Raw genomic sequence first — 24,778 nt, forward strand, 5'->3', positions numbered from 1 at the left:
GATGCTAAGAAAAAAGGCTGCCATAACCTAATTCCCAGTTAGTTAGACCTCACTCTGGTCCCTCTTCGAAACACAAGCTCCCAAAGGCACAGAAAGATTCCTGTTTTTTTACAGAAAGGTGCAGCAAGAGGAGACATCGACCCGCAGAGCCACCTCACCTACGGGGTGCCTTCACCGACGCACCCAACTTCTCCCTCCTCTCCCTTGGAACCTCAAGGTGGGACCCATACAAAGACCTATGTATGGTCCCTAGCTTTCTCCTGAAGTCTAGTGGGTTATAAATTGGGCTGCTAACCTCCTCATATGGGCTGCAATGCTTGTCCAAACTAATCCACATCTAAATGCAGGAAGTGAAATCCACACTTAAAAGACAGAAGCGCAGGGCCCCCATCACCACAAGACTAATCACTTATAAAAGTAAAGCCCACAAAGACTGCATCTGTGATGGGATTAACACGGAGCAGACTGGCTGTCATCAGACATCACCTCCTCATAGGCCCCGAGAAGCTGGAGGAGGGAAGAGCCCACAGAAGCAAGGAGATGAGTCAGAGGGAGCCCTGGCTCCTTGCAGAGCTGGTTGCAGGCACAGAAAATCCACATCCACAGCAAAACCCCTCAGCCACCAACTTTCCTAGGCAACGGGCAACTGTGCACAGCTGCTGCTGAGCTCCAGATGTTTCCCATTAGCAATGGCTCAGGTGTGTAGGGTGGTTATAAATGTGCCAGGGCAGGAGAAGGTTTGTCTGTAGGGCATCTTGGTGACTGCTTGGGGCACCCTCTGCTTTTACAGCTGTATGTAGCATGGGTTCTTTTTCTCTGATTCAGAAATTTAAAGTAGAGAAGGATGAGGGGAGGATTGGTGTGTGGTGTTCTTCAGGGTTTTATCTCTGTTTCTATGTGTGATGAGAGCAGTGGATGAAGTGCTGGTCGGTGAAGAAGTTGCCTTGGAGGCTTACTGGGAAAGGCAGTGACTTCTGAGTTGTATCTGTCTTGCACCAATAGGGTGAAAAGCAGAATTATTGCGTTTGTTGTTATTACGTGAACAGTAACTGAATGGATTTGTATTTGCTAATTCTGGGGTAACCTTCCTTGACCGATGCCATCAAAGGATGTCTATGAGTGATCAAGGCTTCTGTGTATGTAGGATTGGGGTGGGGGAGTGCATGTGGTGAGTAAACCCAGGGCCTTTGGTAAGGCAAGGAAGAGAGTGGTTAGTCTGCCTGCGTAAATAACGCTATCTTCCTCTCTCTCTGCCTAAAGCAGGCCAGTGTCAGCTCTACCTGTTCTGTTTCATATGGTGAAATGGATAACTGGGACAACAACAATGAATTCATTCAGCGACTGGATTTTTCCAGTTGTGGTGAAGAGAGTGAAGATGGAAGTATAAATGAGGAGGATGCCCTGAGCTCGAGCCCCCCCAGGAGCTGCGAGTTCCAGAACTGGCAAGGGAGCAGTCCTCTGCCAGCAACACCTCAAAGAAAGCTAAGTGAGATTTTCATGAGCAGGACAAAAGCCTGGGTGAGTCCCACGTTGAATGCTTCCCCAGTGGTGAGCAAGAGACCGGGTAATGCCGAGACACCGCTGCACATCACCTGGAAAAAGCTGCAGCTGTGTGATACCCCCCACACCCCCAAGGTAATGGCGTGTACCACCTCTGTGGCTGAGCAGGCAGGGTCTGCGGGGTTGCTGGGGCATCGCCGCAAGGGTTGGTGAGGGGTTGTTAGCTTAGTGGAAAGAATTTTTTTTTAAATTTTACTGTTGTTAGTGTCTGTTCTTCCCTTAAAACCTGGACCATGAGCTTCTTTGCTATGGAAGGGTTTACTGTGAGCGTGAATAGAAATCTGTGTGTGGGAGCAAGTGTATTGACTCTTTCCAAGCTGTTGTTAAAACCAATTATTTGGTGTTGGGCCAGTCTGACTTTAAAAAAAACAACCAAGCAACTGTGTGCCTTGGCTGCCCATGTGCTTGTCACGCTCTGCTCAGGGGAGTGAACATCTGTAGAATATATGTAGGAAGTGCTGGGAGCACTATGCTCCCAGAGGGATAAATACATCTCTCTTCAAGGAGCTCATCATTCCAGGGGGAGCTTGGAGACAGGCAGCTGCCCTGACTGCTCTGTTCAGCACAATTTTGAATGCAAGTGGGTTTTTCTCTTAAAGAGAAAGTTGGAAATGGTGTTGCGGCTGGAGTGTACTCTGTCTGGCAAGTCTGGATTGCCTCCAACCAGCTTGTTGTCCAGTGATGCTGATTCTCTTTTTGTGTGAAACTGAGCTGCTCAGTGAATTTGGGCAAAGCAGGAATTTGTTCTCAGGGTATCAGCAAATCCCCTGTGGAAGGGGTAACAAATCGATGTGTGCTTGTGGAGGAAGGCGAGCTCGGTTTCCTCTGTCACTGTTTTAAAATGTAACTTATCTACTGAGCTAGCTTCTTGGGAGAACAATCCCAGGCCCTATTTTCTGTGAAACTTCTTGTATAGAATATAACACAACTGCTTTTTGTCTCTTGTAAGCACAAGTGGAGACTTGGCGCCAATTTCTCTGTTCCTAGATAACTTCTGTTGTGTGCACTGGCTTCTAGCATTCAAGACTTGCAATGAAATGTAGCTCTTTCAGTCTTCTCTTAATATTCCTGCTCAACTGAAGTTGCTCCTTTGCTTAAGTGGTAAACCAAAGATCAGTCCTTTTAGTGCTTCTGAGCTAGGACTTGACTTCTGTCCCCCTCCAGAAACCTGATTATGTGGGGAGAAGGATGATCCTATGGCTGCATACAACCAACTGTGTGGCCATAGTTACTGAGGAACGGCCTGTTGCTCTCTAGGCGAAAGCGGCATTAGTCCAAGGATTTCCTGGAATGACCCTTTATAAGAAATCTCCCCAAATCTCATCTGAAAATAGGTGAGAGGTCTAGAATTTCTTCCAGACCAGATGGGCTACTGGTAGAGAAGTTGTGGATGCCCCATCCCTGGAAGTGCTCAAGTCCAGGTTGGATGTGGCTTTGAGCAGCCTCAGTAGTGGGAGGTGTCCCTGCCCATGGCAGGGGAGTCGGAACTAGATGATCTTTAAGGTCCCTTCCAACTCGAACCATTCTATGGTAGTGCAGGGTACTTCACTGTGTGCTCTTGTGTAGATAACTTCTTGGCTGGATGCTTCAGGACATGCTGTCTGTGGTTTGTCACTTTGTAGTCTATGAGCAGCAATTGCACTAAATCAACAATTTACTTTCCCTTTGCACTCTTCTGGGAGAAAGGTCTTGGTTTCCAAGCATGCTGCAGAAGGTGGGCTCTAAGGGGCCTAAGTCTGTTTATAAACATGGCTGGGAGCATTGATCTTGGAACATTGGAAGGTGAGAGGAAGGGTAAGAGAGCAGAGCCACATCTAACTGCAGACAGATGAGCACTGCAGCCTCAGGTAGGATGCAGATGAGGCAGATGATTGTGTTTTGTAGATTTATCTAATCCTGGAACAGATTACTACAGCTAGTTACATTGTATGGCAGCGGCAACTCTGAGATGATGTAATAGGAGACAAATTTGCTTGACTATGACATAGAGCCCTAGAAGAGCAGATGGGAATTGCGTGCGTGCATGCATAAAACAGCAGACTGCCGTGGTATTTTAGATCCTTTTCTTGACTTGTGTCTAGACTAGAACATAGCCACAATTCTACAGAGATTCTAGGCTGCTGGGTAAATGGGGCTTGGACATATACTGCTTTTATTACATGCATGTGCAGAACCTCTCCATCCGAGAGCAAGAAGACACAGACAAGAGCTTGAGAAAGTGATCAATAAGCACTTTCAGGGTCATAGTAAACCAGGAGCTGCACTTCCAAGTATGGCATAGAAATAGAGGGTTGTCCCAGAAGTAGCTGTATCCATGAATGCATCATCAATTAGGTGGATGCAGGATACTGCATGCAGCTCTAGGGTTTTTTATCTTCAAAAACTTTCAATGAGAGATGGGAGGAACAGTAGATACGATCCTGGAGCCACATCTCCACTCACAAGACTGAGACCACTGTTGGATCAAAAAGATATAGAAGTATCTTGATCTTCATGATGGGGAGAGTTCTGGGTCTTTGAAGGGCTTTTGACTAGAGGAAGAGATATGTTAAAAAATCCTTAGACTTACAACACTCTCTTGAAGCTGAAACAAGTCAAAACCAAACTTATATTTCAAAAAACTGATGGTTACTGAAGGGGTCAAATAATGGAAAGTAGGCAGGGTTTTCTGACTTCAGATCAAGACTGGGTGCTTCTTTGAAGTTACCCTTTACTGAGCCCAAGGTTTTGGACTAGTACGTGAAACCGAATGGTCTGTCATCTTTGGGAAACTGAAATATAGAAGGCCCAGAAGTTCCTTCTGGACTTAAGTTTCTGAAACTCTGTTTTTTCTTCTCAAGGAGAACTGTTTTCTTGTCACTTTGCCAGTAGCAAAAGGAAGGAAGTTTCTTGTCACTTTTGCCAGTAGCAGAAAGGAAACCTGGGTGATGTTCTATTTCGTGTCCTGACAAACCTGTCCTGACCAAACTGATGCAACAGTCCATGCTTGGCAGAACTGGGTCTTCCATGTTGATGCAATATATGATGCAATTCTTGTGTCTCTGTAGGTGGGAAAGATGAGCAGCTGGCTCCTCCTGAGGACTGTGCTTGCCAAAATGGCTCTGCAGCCCTCATCCAAGTGAGCAGGGAATAGTCTGAAAGGGCTTGGCAAAGTCCGTAATACTCTGTGGAAGGAGAAAAACTGTCAGGACTAAATTAGGGTCGCAGGGTTTTAACAATTCAGCTATCCCAAGGAAGGAAGATGAATTTTTGATTTGCAGGAGAGCAGAGATTTTTATTGTGGCAGAGCAACAAAAACATTTTGCTGGCTTATCTGCCATGTTTCTTTTCTCAATACAGAGCCTGTTATCGAAGACAGCTTTTCCTTCATCTGGGACAAAGGTCCCACACAAAGGCTTCCGACACCTGAGATTTACTCCTGGTGCTGACTCGGATGACTCTACCCAAGCTTCTCTTGTCAACATTAATCCCTTTACACCAGAGTCGTATCGACAAATGATCTTTCTTCCTAATGGCAAGCGGAAGACCAGAGGAGAGCTGTAAGTGAGCTACTCTTAAATACGAGGCTGGAAGGAGACTGTTTGAAGGAGATAAGTAATGATGGAGACGTTTAGTATCTGGACTTATTTGCTAACAATGAATCATCCACTTCCGTGGTATTCATTGGTGCAGAGCAAACACTAGCAGACATATGAAGATAATAGAAACATAAATAAAAATCAATCTTTGCCTTTGTTCAGAAATGTTAGTGGGGGATCAACACCTAACTTCAATGCTATGGCTGTAGGAGAAAATTGTACCTCTTTCTTTCTCAACCGTGGGTAGAGTGGAGCTTGATTCAGGTATGCACAAACCCACAACTCGGACGAAATGACGTGCATGTTTGCATGTAATACAGCGTTTAAGATGGGTGCAGGCTACTGCTGACATGCAAAAGTTCCAGATCTGGTCTGGGTTAACCAAGACACAAACATAGTCAAATACCTGTGTGCTACAATGACATTCAGGTTCTCTCATAGCCCCAGCTGGAATAAATGCTCAGCTGGGTATCCCTCTTGAAAGCACAGTGGGGGCACTTTTCTCCTTCACTAGGAGCTTGTTGTGCAAGGTCACCTCCCACGCAGCTTCACCAGTAATAAGGTGACCAGGAGAATGATGCCCCTGGAGAATGGTACTCTGTCCTGTGGGCAGTACTGAAGTTGGTATGTGGAGGCTTTCTAGATGGAAACAAAGACTTTCTAGCCTGGGACTACAGTCTGAGGCATCAATTGGAAACTTGTTGTGTATTAATGCTGTACAAAATACATCTTGAATTAAATTGTGAGCAAGGTCTGAAAATTCTTTTGAAAAATGTTTTAATTTCAAATCTCAGTTGGATTGCTTCACTGAAATGATACATCCAGACTTTCCTAAACTTCTGTTATAGGAGCGATCCTGATCATAGCAGCCAGATAAAACAGGAGCTACCTACAAAGGTGAGTGTCTCTGTATTTTCCCCTCCACAGAGAGGATAAGGTGCTTGTAAAGATTGCTTGATAAATTTTATTCTGCTATTGGAGTATAAATCATGGTGGCATGACAGAAGATGAATACCTGACAGAATAATTCTGGGCTGAACGTTTTATGTTAACGTTTGTTTGAGACAACAAACTCTGAAATGATCCCTATCTCTAAGGGAAACTTGGACTAAAGCAGATCTGAAACTTTGACAAGTAATCCTAAAACTCATTGATTCTTGGTTAGGAGGCCTTGCTAGGAAATATAATATAACTCGTGTTCCTCAAGGGGAACTGTATTACTATATTATTGAGTTAGCCTAAACAGTGACGGTACCTTTGTGGTTTGAAAAAGCAGATGTATTGCTGTTCCTATGAATCAGTGTAGTGAGCGTCTCTGGATGTGAATGGAACATGGCTTCTATATTGCAAATAACATATGGACCTGCACTGCAAAAACACAGAGACTGAGCTGCACAGCTCTGATGTGGATAAGTACTGAGGGCAGAGCTTCAGTTGCAGTAGTCACAGTGGCAAACTTCTGAGGCAGGGCAGCAAATCCTGTACTCTCCTTCAGCAGGAAAATGTACAGCTGGGGGGTATCTACGTGCCTTGGGGTCCAAGGGAAGGCCCCACCACAGCTTATGTAGCTACAGAACGGCAAGCACTGTCTTACAACTCAAACCCAAGTTCTCTTGCTGTTGCTGACTTCTGTGCTTTGCTCGCAAACCTCAGTGGTGGGGTGTGTTGGCCTGGCTGTGTGGGGTAGACTGTGAGGTCTTGTGTACCCTTAGCTGTGCTGGCAGAACGGGGAGCTGGTGTGGGAATGTGGGTTCCTGCAGCTGCTTTCCTTTTTCCCAGTTTTATCTGGGGGGGGGGAAGCTGGCCTATCCAGCTGGCTTCTGGAAAGCAAGCCAAGCCTAAATTGAATGTCTGTGTTCAGATGAGGTAAAAATCTCAATTTTTCTGAGCAGCCCCTTGAAGGAAGTATCTTGTCTTGTGCAAGTAGGTAGAATTGTTCATTGTAATTGTGAAACAGTTAGGCTTACTGGAAGAATGATGGCACCCTCTAGCCGAGGAGACTGGTATTGCAGAAAAACTGGTCTTGGTGGGGGGGGGAAAAACTGCGGGTAACATCCGGGGTTATCACAATTCTTGTTCTCCTTGGAAGAAAGCCTCAAATAACTTGTGTCTTACTGAAATATTATTCTGCTTGAGTGCTGATTAGACAGAGTATGTAATATAGATATAAAATTATGTACTAGGTTATCTTTATTCCCTGAGCTTTTTATGATACTGTAAAATACAGCTGCCTTCTGTTTCATGTGGGCCACATCTTACTGGTTGTAAGGACCAACTCTTTAACCCAACCCTTTAAGGTCATATACCATGTACTACAGCAATCACAGCAGTGGTTTCTGTGGAAACCACCATGCAACATGAGCCACTGTCCCTGTAAGGGATGTAGGAGGATGAAGAAAAATCACTTAGTCCGTTCTCTTATTGTTCACTTCATGCTCCACTGCTTATCTCTTCTTTACTTATCTCCCCTGGCAGTAGACATCACTCTACAAGCAGTACCAGCAGCTTGTATTTCCCTAGTGACCATTACTGTAGCAATAACGATGTTCCAGCTGTTCTGCAGGCTCTTAGCCCTTTGTGGAAAAGTGGCTCCTGGTGAGAAATCACTGGGAATACAAACAGATACACTGAGACCTGCTAATCTGCCATTAGTCAACAGCTGGTGCTTCAAACCTGATGAGAGCCTGAACTGCTGCAGAATGTCCTTGCTGCAGGCAACCTTAGCTGCCAAAGTAAGGCACCTCTACATAGCCGGGGCCACACTAAGCCAATGCATCAAACTTCTCTCCTGAGTTCAAAATAGGACCTAGCTTTTAGTTAAACACAAGTTCAGTACATGAATCTGGCTAACTTAGAGGTACTGGGCTTCCACCTACCAAGGCTGGTAACACATCTTCTTGAGTTTGCAGCAGCTGGGCAAAAGACAAGTATTTTGCTATTGCCTGCTGTTCATCCCTGACTGACTCCATCAGCCATGGGTCTAGGAACTGGGCAGGGCTGCCAAGGGAAGACATGTCATGGTAGTAACCCAAGGAGGCATAGGCACATACAGCCAACTAGACTACAGTTCTCCTTAGCTGCAACTTCTACCTCTATGACTTGCAAGTCATGGCTTTAATAAAACAAAACAAAAAACAAACCACAAAAAAACTTGGCCAAACCAGGCCAAGATGGCCTTTGTTAGGTGGTCAGAAAAAACTCCACAACGTACCTAAGTGAATGGTAGCATTTCAAGAAGAACTGGTAGTGCGCCTGCACACGTGCCTGGATGAACATCCAGAATGGGAGAGGGCGCAACATGGGTGCTCTGTGACACAAGTATACACAGCTCTAAAAACATGACAGATGTTGTTATCTAAGTCTCTTAACTCATACTTGTCTCTGCTGTTTTTGTGACCTTGTAGAGATATCCTCTGAAAGAGAGCAACATGGTTTCCCGCTACAAGAAAGAGTTCCTGGAACTAGAAAAAATTGGTGTGGGGGAATTTGGCTCTGTCTACAAGTGCATCAAACGCCTTGATGGATGCGTTTATGCCATCAAACGCTCCAAAAGGCCTCTGGCAGGATCCTCAGATGAGTGAGTGTGCTAGCTAGATACTGCCAGTTGAAATGATGGGCATGTTCTTGGGAGGTGTGATGGGGAAGGAGGGAGTGTGGATCTAAAGGTATCTGAGGGGTGTCATGAGCAAAAACTGGCTGCTGTTGCACTCCCAAGTAACAGATGGGAGAGTGGGGGAAGTTACCACTTCAGGATTATCGGATATAAATGTCTGAGAAAGGGAAGAAGCCACGTGCATCACAGGGTGAGATGACTGCTTACCTGAACTCCTTGGGTCCATGCAGCCAGTCTATTTAAAACAATATCAAATAGTTTGTTTGTGGTATGTCCCTGCCCTGCTGTATGGCCGGCACTGTTCACATCTGTGTTGACCAGCTAGTGCTGTCCTGCATGCTAAAGCAAAACCTTTGTAGCTGCCTTTGCCTCTTTAACAAAAGTTTGCTCAGTGAGTGGGGTTTTTTTTGACAGCTGCTCAGCACATTTGGGCAAGGGCAGGTGTTGCTTCAGCAGCTGTGGGAGCCAGTCTGTCTGCCAAAAACCCCCAAGAGAAAGTCCTCAACACTCTGCCTTCCCTTTCTCAAGCTAGGCTGCAAAACAGGGCTCCTCTTGTGGCCCCAAGCAGGACCTTGTCACACTGCTTTTTCTGTGCCTGTTTCTCTAGGCAGCTGGCGCTGCGCGAGGTTTATGCTCACGCTGTCCTTGGACATCACCCCCATGTTGTGCGCTACTACTCGGCGTGGGCAGAGGATGATCACATGATTATCCAGAATGAACACTGCAATGGTAAGAGCTGTGACATTGCCAAAGGCTGAGCTCTCAGGATGGGTACAGTTACCTTCTTTTGTACTTAAAAATGGGATTACTTGGTTTACAACAAAGCAAACGGCGCTGGGGCTACAGTTCCATGGAGAATCCAGTAAGGACTCATAATATTTAGACAAAACTCTGAATGGTGCCAATGTCTTACAAGTAGTGAATACTCTCTAATTTGTGGGATTTTAAAACTGTTCCTCGGTGTTGGCTGGCCTGGAAAAGTATTCCCCATGCCGATGCTCAGAGCTGTGTCTGGGACAGCCCAAGTAAAACCTGCTATGAGTGACTCAAGAGCAGCTAACTTAAGTGCCATGTATCTTGGAAACAAACCCTTCTTAATGAAGGGGAGTAATGATTTGAAGAGTGATCACGTGGTTGAGATGAAGGCATCTTGAGTAGAAGAAAGGGCCCAACAGCTGCAGAGGAACACAACTAAATAATGAGGTAAACTGTAAAAGGGGTGCTGCAGGCAGGGTGGTACACTCTTACTTGGGTTTGCCCTTGGCCACACCACGGTTTGGGAGATGCTAGAAAAGACGCCTCTGGCTGTCAGAGGAGCTGAAGGCGAATACAGAGCTCTCATCTTTCAATTGTTCCTGTAGTCTTGGGGCTCAATGGTGAGTGGTGATACCTGTTTGCAGTAATGACTTCAAATCTGGTGGAGGTAACCATGAAATGTGGTGCTCACTGCTTCAGCATTGTTGTGTTTCTCGAGTTCTAGTGGATGAATGTCTGAGACTAAAGGAGAAGTGGTGAAAAGCAGGCTGATGGGGAGCAAGTCCATGGTATTTGCTAGTCCTGAAATAGCCAGAGTGCCTTAATGGAAACCCACAAAACTCTGTTTCTGTGTCAAATGTTACATTCTTCAGTCAAAAATCTGCTAGTGGGAGCTTGATTTCCTTATTCCACCATTCATATACCTGCTTTCTGCCTGTAAGTATGGCAAAAGTAATTTAACTTTCCACTGTTTGCTTGCAGCAGTGTCAGCATCACTACCAGGTCAGCCCTTCTGGTGCTGCAGGTAGAACTGCAGTTGCTCAGTCCTTGGCAAGCAGGAGGCAGGGTGCTCTCTGGCAATGGAAAGGCTGAAGCCAAATGTTGATGTCCAAGTTGATCACTAGAGCTGGTCTGGCTGGGTTTTGTCACTAGCAAGCTTGCAAATGCTCTGGGCACTAGTTTCTGATAAGCTATTTCAAACCTGCTGCTCCACAAAATCTTTGTCATGTCTCAGACTGACGGTTTTCACCTAGGTGGGAGTCTCCAAGATGCGCTGCTGGAAAATGCGAAGCTCGGCCAGTATTTCCTGGAAGCAGAGCTGAAAGAAATATTGTTACAAGTCTCCATGGGGCTAAAATACATCCACAACTCTGGCCTTGTGCACCTGGATATCAAACCTAGTAAGTATAGTGCTAGTATATTCTTTGTGGAGGGTCCTGCAAGTGACCCTCCAGGGGTAGGACCTGTAATAGGTCCTTCTGACTGGACCTATTACAGTGCTTCAAAGGAAAGGTGATGTTGCCCTAAAAGGTGAGTATCTTGTGGGTGGTTGTTGGTTTTGCTGTTTTGTTGGTTTTTTGGATCTTGCCACTACTGTTGCTCTAAAACTGAGCCTTCTCTGATAGTTGGCAGCATTTTACTTCTGTCTCATGAGCTTCGTAATCCGAGCTCCACTTTCATACTGGTGGAGCAAGTAGAGCCGCAAATGAAGATGTGGACTTCCTTATTTGCTGCTGTCTTGTTGCACAACACCTGACCTTTGTATGTGAGAGCTGGAATGAGAAGTGAATATTTATTGTACCTACCTTGAGGGATTAAATTCCTGCAAAAAATAGTAACAAGCTTTCCTCTCTGCAGCTGAGGATGGGCACTCCCAGGGCTATGCTCCCCACATGGTCACATAGTTACATCCTTACAGTAGAGCTCCTCATTTCCTGCTGAAATAGCCCTTCTAACTTGGGGGGCAGAGGGAGGGTCAGGAAAGTTAATTACTCTAGGATGTTTTACGCACAACTGTCTTCTGTCAGCTGTACTGCTGAATACGTGAGCTGGGTGGGAAACAGACTAATGGGGGGGAAGTGTGTGCATAGCTTCTCTGGCTGCAAAGCTTGACTAGCTTGACCGGTGGGATTTTTTTACCAAGTTGTCAGGCTGCTGCAGTCTGATTACTGATCCTACACTGTTGCTAAACTTCGCTGTCTTGCAGGTAATATCTTCATTTGTCACAAGCTGGCAGTTGCAGACCCGGCTGGGCAGGAAGAAAGCGACAGTGAAGATGAATTCTCTTCTAGTGTGGTGTATAAGATTGGTAGGTTTTAGCCCACTTTACGACTGGCTTAAGATTAGGGCTGCTCATTAGTGCTTGACACTTCTCTCTCCTGCTGGCTGAAGAGACTTGTCTACAAAACTGATCGCATAGTCCTGAATGCCTCTGCTACTTACCAGAATTAATTCCTCTAAGGAGACAAGTCCTAGAAAACTCATGTGCTTGTTTCCAAGCCCAGATTCCAGAGTAGAAGCAGGCTTGCCCTCTTAGTATTGCCTGACTGCTCTGGTGCCTATAAAATGCAGGCTTTTATTGGTGGAGGAGATCTACACCAGTTTGCTCCATTAGTTGCTTGTTCTTTGCCTCAGGTGACCTTGGCCATGTGACATCAATAACAAACCCCCAGGTGGAGGAAGGAGACAGACGGTTTTTGGCCAATGAGATTTTGCAAGAGGTACAGCTGCTAGTGAGGTGGTGGGGAGAACAGGGTGGTGAGCAAGTGGGGAGAGACCAACTGTAGTGAAATCACTAGCCTGGCATATTCCTTGCCTTATCTCCTCTTTCTTGTGTCTGGTCTGGCTGTGAAATCAGCAAAACTAACACTTTATTAAGAATAGTATAGGTGTGGGTGTTGTCATGTAAATATTTAATGTACTTCATGAGTAACTTTAGATTATTGCAACTATTCTACCTGTGAGGAATGATGGGACAAAACCTTTACCATTTTAGAGACATTCCATGTTACACACTTACCTGAGATTAAACTGCTGGATGTGATCTCTGAGGAATATATGCACCCAGACAAATGCATTGTACAACAAACACTGCTCAGGTAGTGTGGAGAGGTGGGAGGCACAACACACCTCTTAAACTGTCTGCAGTTTTGCAGTGAACAAAAAAGGGAATTGGTATGTAACAACCAGCTTAGATGTGTTCATCAACTCAGGTATTTAACTGACAGTATTTTTTTGTGCTGCAAGTGGATTTAGGAACTCTTAGGTCAATATATCACATGCAGTCTTTAGTTTTAGTTGGGCATGGCTAGCTTATTGCCTTGTGGTGAAGGCTGGAGGCACACTTTTTTTAGGCCGTCCTCTGGATTTGCTGTGGCGATCCTAATGTGGGCTGCAAGCTCCTCGTGACTGGGTGAAAGCCAATGTGCTATTAGTTACCGATACTACCTGCTATTGGTACTTTGATCCTAAAGATGAGAAAACAGCCAACTGGCCTGGTGAAGGCAGTATCATACATAGACTTGGTTGGCTGTTTCTTTTTGAGCTGGCATCCTAACCCACCTTTCTATAACTGTTTATCTTCTCTCTGTAGCAATATGGCTATTTGCCAAAGGCGGACATCTTTGCCCTGGCACTCACAGTAGCTCTAGCAGCTGGCACGGCACCGCTGCCTCACAATGGGGCCATGTGGCACCACATCCGCCAAGGCAATATGCCACAGATCCCCCAGAAGCTTCCTCATTGCTTTCTTGAACTTCTCAAGGTGAGGACATAGTCTTGACAGGATGGAGGCTTTTCCAGTTGGCACATTACAGAGGGAGTGTTTAAAGCCTGAACTCCTTTGCCTTCTAGCTCATGATCCATCCTGACCCAGCGGAAAGACCTTCTGCCACAGCTCTTACTAAACATCCAGTTCTCCGTCCTTCACGTGGAAAAGCTGTGCAGCTCCAGAAGCAGCTGAATGTGGAGAAGTGCAAGACTGCCATGCTGGAAAGGTAGGGCTGGTTTGGGCATGAAGGGGAGAAGACATGGGCACAAGAAGTGCTGGTCACCAGGCTTGAATGTAGGGTGGTAGTGTTGGGAGACCCAATGTGCAGGAATAGCCAGTCAGCTCCTGTGCCCGGAGCCGGGAGGATGATGGGGCTGTAGCAGGGATTTTAGTGCCCGAGCAGCTGTGGTTCATTTCTGGCTTTGAGGAGGTGGCTAAATTAGAGCAGTGAACTTGCACGCTTACTGCAGCCACTGGTGATGGAATATACTGAAACAATATGCAGCCAGTGGGCAGTTGAGGAATTGATACTGCATGGAGATAGTGGCCTAGTACAGAAGGAAGTGAAATATCAGGTGGTGACAGACATCCTCTTTCCCCTTGCTCCCTCTCCCTGCTGTTGCAGTAATGTTTTGAGGTGCTGGGATCTAGGAACTGCCCCACCACCCCTCTTAGTGCAAGAGTCAGCTGGGGAATAGGTTTTCCCGTGTAGACAGGAGAGCATATGCTCTAGGAGAGCAGTGAGCACCAGGGGAAAAAAGGCAATGGAAAAGAACTTAGGAGTATTTGTGATGCATGAGATGGCACTGATCTAAGTTCCACCATTCACAAATATTTGAAACAATGGGAGAAAAACTGAACTAGGGAGTCTTCACACTGGTGCCAGTGTAGGTGTGTGTTGCTGACCTGATGCATAGTTCCCTTTTGCTAAACCTTCCAAGCTGACCTGTTCTGAAGTAGAAAATCTAGCAAAACCTACAGTAATTTTCATGTCACCCTCTGGGGTCAAAAGTCACTGCTCTCCAGCAATGCTGGAGTACTGCAGTAACCCTCTTGTACAAGATTGTTCAGAGCTCTGTAGCTGATGGGGATTCATGTGTGTCATGGTTTTCTTCTTCTGCTCTTCCTTCCGTCTCCCCCCTGCAGGGAACTTAAAGCAGCCCGCCTTGCCCAGACCCTCACGAAGGACCAGCCCTTAGGAAGTGCCAAGTTGCAAGAGTCTGAAACCTCTTCTAAGCAGAAGCGCCTGGTGGGAGGGAAGAGTTGTCGCTCATTTAGCTTTACTCTGGGTTACTGAACTTCAGTGTTGTCCAAAAAGCTCTGGCTGCCGAATGGCCCTGTGAAAGCAGAGGGTTTGCACAGACCAATGCCCCATATTAGCTCTCCCTGTTGTGGTTTTTGGTTCCCTCATTAGTTTTGATGAGATGTTGGCTGAGGGAAGAAGCACTAGCTTCCCAGTGTCAATCATGAAATTCCAGATCATTGTCTTCAGTCTTTTGCCTGTTTAATTTCTTGTGTAACTGGTCTTGCTCTAGACTTGCTCTATCTGCCATACCAAGGGAAAGGACAGCATTTCCTCTACTTGCTTCCCTTTTTGTTCAGTTGGGCCCTATGATTGATGGTGTTTTTGTCGTCTTAACACTCTGGCCACCTGTGTATCTTTAAAGGGGAGATAGTGGCTGTACCTGGAGACAGCACCTACAGCAGGGTCCTCCTGGAAGTGAGGAGGTGGAGACTATGGTAGACGGTTTTAATGACACATCAGGAGACAGACTGGTTACATTGCAGTCCTGGTGGACTTAGTGGTGGATGTAGCTGGAGTGTCATTTCACTGAGGGGGTCAAAGAGGAAAAGGAAACACTTTGAGTCATAGGGGCCTTGCTTGTGGAAGTTGAAGGAGCGCTTCCCTCCCTTAACTTTCAGCAGTGAGCACGATACCACGTAGCTGATGTGGTTAAGCTGTTGCAGGCTGGTCCCTGATGCCAGATTTGTTTTATGCTGATTGGAAGGACTTGCTTAAAGTGGGGGGAGCGACTGGCGCGCTGGTAGGTGGCTGTGTTTCTGTTTGCCTTCCAGTCCCCTACATGGGGCGCAACTGCCTGCTGATTGCGGCATCATTTCAGCAAAGATGAGGGGGAATCAGAAATGGCTTTTGAGGCCTTGTCAGATTTTTTTTTTTTGGAGCTGCCCATGTAAAAGTTTGTGTATATATTTAATATTTATTAAATCTTGCTATGCCCCTGCTTAATGTAACTGCCTGAATGTGCGTCGGCTCTGTGTCTGGCTGTGGCAGCTGGACACACAGGGTGTGCTGTTACCAGGGAGAGAGTAAAGTTGTAACTCGGTTATTTTCAGGTTTTACCGGTTTAATTTTCAAGTGCTGGACAGTGCCGGCTTTTAAACTGTTAGCTCCTATGCTTTAAGAAGGGAAACGTGCAAATAAAGATTTTAATCCTTTTACCTACGACAGCGTGACTTTCTTTTTTTTTTTTTTTCCCGTTTGGGCCTCCTTCCCCGCCACCCGGGAGACCTCGATCCCCCATGGGCGAAAGCCTGACCGCGGGCGGCAGGGCAGGCGCTAGCCGTGGCGGGAGGCCCCGCCGCCCCTCAGAAGGCCTCGCCATCCCCTCCTTCGTCTTCCACTGCGAGCCCGCGGTGCGCTGCCCTCTCCCGCCCCCCGGGCCGCCTTACGCCGCCGCCCCCCGTAGAACCTCCCGCCGGCGGAGCGGGACGCGTTTCCGCCCGGACCCCTCTTTGCGCCGGACCCACCGCTTCCCTTTCCGTTTCCGGACGGCTGTGGGCGCTGCGGCGGGAGAGGTGCAGAGGGCGGGGGGTCGACGGGGCTTGGGGAGGCGGTGGCGGGGCGGCTCGGGTCTGGTCCGGTCTTCCTCCGGCGCTGCTTCAGCCCTGCTTTTCCCTCTGCAGGGACGGCGGCGAGATGTTGTGGCGACCGGCGTGGCAGGTAGGGCCCTGCGGGGACGGGGGGGCAGGGCCGCGGGTGGCGGGTGAACGGTTCCCTGAGGGGGCGGTGCTCGGGGCGGCCCCTGAGGGGCGGGCGGCGGCCCTGGCTGGAGGTTGGCCCCGACTCGACGTCCCCGGCGGGCTCGTAGTAACTTTCTCGTCGCGGAAGCCGTTCCCAGTTGGGCTGTAAGGGCCGGAGGAGCGCTCTGGGGCCGGAGCCCGGGGCTGTGCTGCCCGCCAGTCGCTTTTCCTGCACCGAGCGGCCGTAGCTGCTGGTGCCTTCACGGCAGCGCTGAATCTGCCCTTTGGGGGGGCGGGGGGCGAAGTGTGAATTCTCCTGTCAGGTCACAGGTGTTATTATTTATGTCATGTCTCAAAAAAACGTGGTATTACCTGTGGTGAAGAGAGGGAGGTTCTGTTTGCGCTCATACTCTACAAGAAAACAAGTGCTGGAACTTAGTTACTTGGTTACTGAAAAAATGATGTATTAAAAGATCCAGCATGTGCATGGAAATAATCTTCAATGTTTTGCATATACATCAATGAACTATACAGATATGCCAAAGAACTTCTACTTTCCAAATTGCATTTCCTCTGGTTTAGCTCCTCTGTTCCACCTAGGACTGTTAGTCCCACTTTCCTTTAAGTTTTGCAACTACTTGTTATAGGTGATGGGCTTTCCTTCTAGTTCCTGCACATGGGCCAGAGGGGTTCCTGGGCTTTGCTTTTCTCTTCCTTTCTTCTAGGACGTGATATTTGCCAGCATCAAGTCAGTTCCTTTTCTTTTTCTTGCTTGTGTTTAGCTGCAGCACTCAGGTTTTTGTAGCCTCGATATGCAGTTTGCTTGGGAACAAGGGGTTATCAGTGCATCGTCCTGCTTATGGCAGTGGATAGGTGTACATTTGGGGCATATTTTGTTAATCTCTGAAGTGAAACAGAAAGTTGGTGGAACTATCAAAACTCTGTTTGTTTGCAAAAACTGAAGCCCAACTAACTAAACAACCCCTCCACTTCAAACCCCACCGACCCTCCTATTACGTATTACAGAAAAACAGTAGTTACTGCATGTCCGAGAAATAATCCTTTTTAACACCACTTTAACCAAATATTCTTTGAATAATCCTATTGGCTTAATTTAACTGAATGGATTTCTTCCCTTGGTCCCCCTGTAAGTCACTGGAAAAGAACATACTTGCAAGACCTCTGTAAGTGTTTGGAAAACGAGGTGTAAAGGTACGTGAACACGGTTCGTATTTTGTGTCTTGGAAATTAACATCTGTCTGTTCCTTCAGGTGCTTCGCCAGTTTGTAAGACATGAGTCTGATACGGTTGGCTCTTTGGTACTCGAAAGATGTAAGTAGTTCCTGAGACGAAACTTAGCTGTTACTCTTTGTGGTTTTTATTTCAGTTTTAGAGTGGCTGAAATATGTCAGGAGAAGAACAGATGGGAGTGGCAGCTCCTGAATGCAGTAACTAAGAATGTGTTGGTTCAAACAAACGGACTCTTAAGTAGCTTCCTGTCTGGTCTCTGTCAAGTTAAGCAGCCCTTAAAGGGGAAAAGAAAAAAGCCCTGACATGGAGTACAACCTGTAAAAGGCAGATAGTCGTGTTTTATCAATGGCAGCGAATCGAATAGGCTGTTGTCATGTTTTTTAATACCTCCCTTTAGGTGTCTTGTGCGTGTTTCTCAGACTCCCATGTGCCTGGGGGACTTGTTGGGGTGCTGCTGCTTGAGTGTGATTTGCTCCATGTGCACACCTCAGGCTTTACCATTCAGTTCACGTGCTCATTGTGCAAGATTGATGCTTCCCCAACCTCCTCCAGTTGTCCTTCAACAAGGAGAAGGAATAAATTGCATCCACCTAGTCCTGGTACCTGTGTAAAAAAAAAAAAATAGTGACCCTCTAATTCAGTGGATGGGGTGCGATAATGCATCTTTGTTGTTTTAAATTTATTGTTTTAAGGACAAAGCGATGCAATGCTGCGGTTTTATCATAATGAAAAAAAAACATCGGGATCAGTAAATGCAAAGTAGTCTCAAGTGACATATAGATGAGTCTGTGAAAAAGATGACAAAGGAATAGAAAGAATAAAGAACTTTTAGCTTTCTAAATGATCTTATTCAGCAGTGGTAATGATAGTACAGGCACAGTCAACCGTCTGCAGGGCCCAAAGCCAAAGGTCACAAGAGCTGGAAAAATGGTTAGGAGGTACAGAAAGTCATTGTTCTGGCCCTTGACAAAAGCTGCCGACTTATGACTTGCCGTGACTAGAAGCATCATAATTCACCTGTGTATGTATTTACTTTCTCATGTTTCAGCTATGAATCGTGTTCAGTTGCTTGGTCGGGTTGGACAGGACCCTATCATGAGGCAAGTGGAGGGGAAAAATCCCGTTACCATATTTTCTCTTGCAACCAATGAGATGTGGCGAACAGGGGAAAGTGAGCTAAACCAGGGAGGTGAGTCTGCAACGAGCAGTGTACTTTTCACAATTTGAGAACACCCACGTGTTGAAACTGATTTCTGAGGTTTGCATCAAAAAGAGGATTTGGCATCCAACTTTGTTATTTTTATGCAATTTAGGTGATATCAGTCAGAAGACGACATGGCACAGGATCTCTGTCTTCAGACCGGGCCTCAGGGATGTTACATATCAGTATGTGAAGAAGGGGTAAGTGAATAACAAATGTGATTGAGGATTTAATGCCTTAATAATCAATTGATGTAATAATTCTAGTGACCAGGAGCTATACTAAGATAGAAGTGCCATAAAGTAAGTTAGTAGACATGCTACAAACAAGTGAGGCAAAAGCCTGTGTATTCAGAATCAGATATAGAGGAGAAAACAACAGTACAGTTCTCTGATCAGAACCAAATTGTTCATTTTTTTCAGTGCTCGAATCTATGTTGAAGGGAAGATCGACTATGGTGAATATACAGATAAAAACAATGTGAGGCGTCAGGCCACAACAATTATAGCAGGTAAGGAACATCATACTGAGACCTACCTTGCCCTTTTAAATTGGCGAGGGGGTGGAGGACCTTTGAAATAGAGCTTGGTTTGTCTTTATCCTTAGTATCCACACTTGGGGATTTTGAGAGAATAAATAGGCTGCACCACTAGATGTCCTCTGTCACTGCTTGTGAAAACACAGCAAATGAGTGCATATAGTTGTGAGCTGTTGCGTAGTTTGCTCACACAAACCAGTTGGTGCTGCAGGTGGTTACTGTGTGTTCTACGAACACTGTGGTGTGTAGTATTGCAAGGTCAGGCAGATTCCTTTTCTAAGCAAAGTAGAGTTTGCTTAGTAGCTTTGTCTTGGTTTGGCAGGGAATTTTTCTTCCTGTTTAAGACCGGAGGCTTCACCAATTTTAAGGACCTCTGTTTGTGAAAGATGTTTTATGTGGGGATAACTTGATGGAGAATTTAGAGAGAGCTCAGCCTGGTAGCCAGTCGTGGTAAGAAGAGCACAGAATGGACAGGGAGTAGACTTGTCCCTTGGGTAGACGCAATGAAGAAGAGAATTGGCAAACTCAGCTTTTTCCTTGAGCCTTTAAATAGCGTGAGCATCCTACATCTTTACTGTGGGTAGAGCTGCAATCTTGTGGCTTTTGAGGGAGGGCTAAAATTACTGTGTAGTAGAGAAAACATTTCTGTTATACAAGTATATCTAAAAAAAATAGGCCAGAGGAGAATGGAAAAAAAACCCCAACCACAATTCTGAATATTTCTGCTCTGTGGTCTTTTTAAAAGAATAGTAATCAAACTTCCACATGAGCAGTTCAGCTAGCAGTACTGTAAGTTGCTGTTTATAAATAGCTGGAGGGGAGAAGCAAGTCTCTTTTTTTTTTTTTTTAATTAGGATGTATCCTAATGGTTTCTCCTTCGTGTTCAATGTCCCCAGTCTCAAGATCCTTTAGAAATTACTGAGGCTTGATGAAATACGAGCTTCTTGTAGTCCCATAGGCTGATGACATGGTAGTGCATACTGAAAATGGTAAAATAAAAAGGAAATAAGCTGTAACTGATGGAGATCATAGTCAAAGAATCAAACCATTATTTTAAACTGTTTCTGGTATCTTTGACTGTTCAGCAACTTTTCGTCAGGTATAGCACACTTGTTTCATAGCATATATGGTCACTTTTAATTGTCAGCTTTCTGGAGAGATTGAGCAAGAACCCTGCATTGGACACTGTTTTATTTTATGAACTAAGTTCCAAAATACATGTATTTGCAGCTTATTTTAACACAAATAGGTTGTCTTTGTGGGTGTGCAGGCTTGCAACAGGACAAAACAATCCTGAGATTAAATTTTCTTTATTTCTTTTCAGATAATGTAATTTTTCTGAGTGATGGTGGTATGAGAGACAAGGTGTGAAGTTGTTAGTGTTTGGACCCCAGGCCATTTCATTCCTTTTGTTTTACAGTGCTTCATAATTCTGTAATCATGTGTATTGCTGTAGTTTCTTGAAAATAAATAAAATGTTTGATACCTGTAGGGTATCTTTGTGTGTTTTGTTTTGTTTTCCTGTGTGCATTCTCTCTGTTCGTCATCATTTGGATTTCTTTCTTTTTTGTTTTCCCTTTATAGAAAAGGTAACCTAGGCAGCTATATTAATTCTTGATCTGATGAATATATAAGTAGAAGTTACCCTTTGTATCTTCAGCCGTTTTCAAACGTTATATCCTTGGCTGCCTTAACAATCTCTCTTCCATCTTGCGGGGCCTGAAAGCCTGATCGTCTCTTTCTGCTAACATCCCTCCTCTGTTCTATAGGTGTCTTTCTCCATTTTTCCTTAACTAAGTCAACTGGGCAATAAGTTTACAACAGAGCCATTGGCCTCACCTGGTGCTCAGCTTGAAGTTTCTCTGTCACAGACCAGGAGAAGGCCTTCTGTGCATTTGGGTTTGCCCCTCCATTGATCATAGCATTTGATCAAATCGGTGTGACCAAATCCTCTTTTGGTCGTGTGCTTAGGTCTTCATAATTATGGCATTTGACATATGATGATTCTGTGATGACATCAACATTCTCACGCCAGTACCTTGTTAGGGTGCTGTGCCTGTCGGTTGCCATCAGGAGGAGCTGGAGGAACGGCTGCCTTGGCTCTTCCTTTTGAGAGGCTTGAGGTAGCCTGTGAAAAATATTCCTGGTCTGGGATTCTCAGTTAACGTGGGCATTTGTTTCGCTTTAACTTTGTTTTATTGTCAGAAAGACTGAGACTTGTCAGTATTGTAAGTAAAAAGCCACACAATTAAAAGGTGTTTCATTTTATTACGCAGAGACGTGGTGAAATTCCCACTGTAATACAGCGGGATGTGAACAGGGAAAGAAAAACGTTAGAAGTGACAATTTCCTGCCTTCAAAGCTGGTGGGATTTTGTATCTCATCTCTCTCTGAGACTAGTAGAGAGCATGCTTATTTATAGCTTTTTGCAGCTCTTCCCCCTACAGAATGATGACCTTTTTTATACTTCTCTATGTGAGCATTGTACTACCAAAAACTTAGATTCTTTCAGTTCAGCATTTATTTCTCGTTGAAGTGAATGCTTTAAGTAGTAGTGACTAGTGCCCCTGTCACTGGCATGCTGAGGTGTTAGATCTGCTGGAAATGCTTAGCAACTTAAATGGGTTGTTACCCACAGGAGATTGTGGTATCTTTTTAAATAAGAAGTTCCGACTTTAATTCCCCTAACTACTTCTTGTTCAGTCTGAGCCTGTTGTACTGCTGGGAGAAGTTGTGATGGTCCATTTCTACAGTCGTGATCCAAATACAGTTTGTGTGTGGTCCACGCCAATGTTTCCTGTTAGCTGAAAGCTGGGATTTGTCTTAAGCTTTCTGCACATCTAGGAGGCCTCACGTGAACGTGCTAAGCCTCCGTGCGTTCGGTGGTTACCTCCTTTTCTGCACTCTGCTGTGGTGGTGGAGCTCAGCACAGTTTATGACAGCATCTGCTTTGGAGCTTGGGAAGTGGCTTTTGGCTCCGAACTCGGAGTAGAGGTGGCAGCAATGTCAAATGGCAGAAGGGAATTTACTGCTGCACGTGGACTGGCCAAAACTGCCAGAACTCTCGGTGGCTGCTGGATGGCTCAGACTAATCTCTGCCCCTGGCTCAGGCTGGGGACAGAGCTGCGCTGAGCTAGCAGAAGGTACGGGATTAGGTGCCAACAAAGAAAATATTTGCTCAAGAACTTCAACTTTTTCTTTGCTTTTCCGGTTGTTCTATTTCAAATTGCTAGTACACTTTTAAAGATTGACCTCCTACAAAGACAACACATACCTACTTTGAGAACACACTGTTTGAAAAGCGGTGCAGTATCTTGAGCATTCATCGCAATTTTGCATTAGGGTAGATTTTCACAAATGATTCTGCGTTAGCCATAGACGTAGTTACGTCAAAAATAACCTGTGGCAAAGGTATGTTGTGCATTCACCTCTTATGTCTGCTTTGCTGCTATGGGGCAAAGTTAATCTGTAACTAAGTAATTTTTGTTATGAGAAAATCAAGTGTGAAATCAGCATTCCTATAGCATCTGGGTTGCGTGGGTTTTTTTACGGCTGGGTACTTGCTCTGTGAGGAAATGTGAAAGAATGGAAGTGGTATCTACTGAGTTAAAACAGTGACACTTTGTTTATAACTAGGCAATGAGTTTTTTTCCACGCTGTCCCTTAGTACATGGCATTCAGCGTTTGCTTGTCCCTGTTAACCTCTTGTGTAAACGTGATTAGGCAAACCCTGATTGCTTGCATCAACTGGGACATTTAGAAGTGTTTGACCTTAACAAGGAATTTATCTTATGTATTTATGGAGATAGACTGGAAGAGGTAAAAAATAGAGATTATTTCTTTTTAAAATGACAGCGCATTTTAAGCAAGTATTTGGAGCATTTCTTAAGAGACCTGAGACAGAGCTATTCTGGTCTGTAGCACAGATCAATGCCACTTAGTTATTTCTGCCAGCGTGGTGTAAGGTGTAGGAAACCCTCTTCTCCTGTGTGTGTTTCTGTGGCTGTAGTGCGCTGGTTTGAGGAAGACACCACGGGCATTGTGTCTGTGTCACACAGCGGAAAATATTTTCAGCTTTAATTGAAGTGTGACCTGTATTTGGGAACACAGACACAAATTCCCCAACCCCAAATAACATGGAGGGTAGCAAGAGAGCTATTTCAGTGAAGTGGGACTTGATTTCTTTGGCTGAAGCATCTTCTGTTTCTGTTTCACAACTCACAATTTCTATGGATAGAGTAACAGGAGGAAGTAAGAATGACCGAAGGCTTGAACTGGTGCAGAATTACTAGAGCTTTTTACCAGCAGCTCCCAGACTTGGGTTCTAACCTAGCCAAAAGACTTGCCTCCTGGTGACTGCTTGGTGGCCTGTGTGAAGGGGGAGGTGTTTGAGCCCTGTCACAGCTCTGCTGTGAAGACTAGCAGTGCCTGCAGGAGCCTGGTAAAAGCCCATGCAGAGAGGCCTTGAATTGCGAAGGCAAGAAAGCTGAATTTGTGCTTTGAGAAGTCCCTGGGTACAGGAGGCAGGAATATTCTGGTAAAGGGAACTTGTGTTTCTGTCAGTTTACCAGTGATGTGGTTTTAGTAGTAGGCTGTCTCCAGTACTGGTGATCCCTCTTCTTTCACGAGTATTCATTTCAGAAAAGGAATATAATGCCGGGATTGTGGGAAGAAAACTTCATGGTTCTCAAGCACACCTTCTATTTTTAACTCTGAAATTTCTGTGGTGGAAGCCTTTTTGCTGAGTAGTTGAGCACGTCTATACATACAAACTAAGACTTGGTAGCTGTTTTATCTTGGCGATGATGAGCTTCTCCACACAGCAGTGCGACTTAGATCTCATTTACACAAGAAATTTGCTTTGTTAGTTCATTACCAGGTACTGGGTAGTGCAAGTAACATGTTTGCACAGGACACACAGAGAAATAAACTTTCGTGGGGTTTCTGCAGACATCTTGTGGGAAATGTGTGTTAGTGTGCGTGAGGTTTCTTTCTTCTGCTTGTTGCTTTATGTTGTTGCTTTATGTCCCCAATAAAAAATCAGCTCATTACCATACTTCACCATTTCTGAACAATCTGCAGCAAATACTGTGGTTAGAAATTGATCGCTTGTCATTCTTTGTGTTCTTAGTCCTGAAGTTTGTGCCCTGTACTCTTTAAGAGGTGCAAATTTTGTTGAAGAAACCTCTAACTATGGCCATTTTCTGTGGCTTTCAAGGGGTAAGATTTTTCATGTGTAGCTGGTCAAAACCCTCGCAATTGTTATGCTGTAGGCTCTGTTGCTATTTGTTCTTTTCTTGTTGGTTGACTTTTCAAAGTTATTTGAACAGAATGGCTGTAGAAAATGGATGGTTATCTTGATCCTGGTTGTCACAAGTCAGAAAAATGTCACCTGTAAATATTTAATGAGGCTTTGTGCAACTGACCTGATGGAGAACTGAGTAATGATGCGATCACAGGAGTCATGGCTTCTGTAACCCGGATCTGCAAGGAAAAGAGAGCACCTTTCCTTTGCCAAGTTTTCTGTGAC

General features: G+C 45.3%; 1 protein-coding gene across 5 annotated transcripts; it reads left to right on the forward strand.

Annotated features, from left to right (window-relative positions):
* The first annotated feature begins 562 nt into the window (after window positions 1-562).
* On the forward strand, window positions 563-20,739 carry LOC141741680 (single-stranded DNA-binding protein, mitochondrial-like). Of its 5 annotated transcripts, XM_074582621.1 has the most exons (17): window positions 563-698; window positions 1,264-1,635; window positions 4,900-5,099; window positions 5,987-6,035; window positions 8,543-8,715; window positions 9,359-9,480; window positions 10,761-10,907; window positions 11,714-11,815; window positions 12,142-12,227; window positions 13,100-13,270; window positions 13,360-13,502; window positions 16,202-16,238; window positions 17,530-17,590; window positions 18,558-18,698; window positions 18,823-18,910; window positions 19,133-19,221; window positions 20,573-20,739. In XM_074582621.1, the coding sequence occupies exons 1-17, from the start codon at window positions 690-692 to the stop codon at window positions 20,617-20,619; spliced, it is 2,037 nt and encodes a 678-aa protein (XP_074438722.1). In that variant the 5' UTR covers window positions 563-689; the 3' UTR covers window positions 20,620-20,739. The 5 variants fall into 5 exon arrangements, with proteins under 5 accessions (XP_074438722.1, XP_074438684.1, XP_074438694.1 ...); XM_074582583.1 differs by lacking the exons at window positions 16,202-16,238; window positions 17,530-17,590; window positions 18,558-18,698; ... (1 more) ...; window positions 19,133-19,221; window positions 20,573-20,739 and adding an exon at window positions 14,423-15,740; XM_074582593.1 differs by lacking the exons at window positions 563-698; window positions 16,202-16,238; window positions 17,530-17,590; ... (2 more) ...; window positions 19,133-19,221; window positions 20,573-20,739 and adding exons at window positions 750-792; window positions 14,423-15,740 and having other exon boundaries at window positions 1,261-1,635.
* Window positions 20,740-24,778: the final 4,039 nt, after the last annotated feature.

The sequence above is a fragment of the Larus michahellis genome, chromosome 1 (assembly GCF_964199755.1).
Source record: "Larus michahellis chromosome 1, bLarMic1.1, whole genome shotgun sequence".
NCBI lineage: Eukaryota > Metazoa > Chordata > Aves > Charadriiformes > Laridae > Larus > Larus michahellis.

Bases quoted from the DNA above. Each gene is read 5' to 3' on its own strand.
- LOC141741680 (XM_074582621.1), top strand. The intron at 16,239-17,529 runs GTAGGGCCCTGC...CTGTTCCTTCAG, and splicing joins TGTGGCGACCGGCGTGGCAG to GTGCTTCGCCAGTTTGTAAG. The intron at 18,699-18,822 runs GTGAGTCTGCAA...TATGCAATTTAG, and splicing joins AAGTGAGCTAAACCAGGGAG to GTGATATCAGTCAGAAGACG.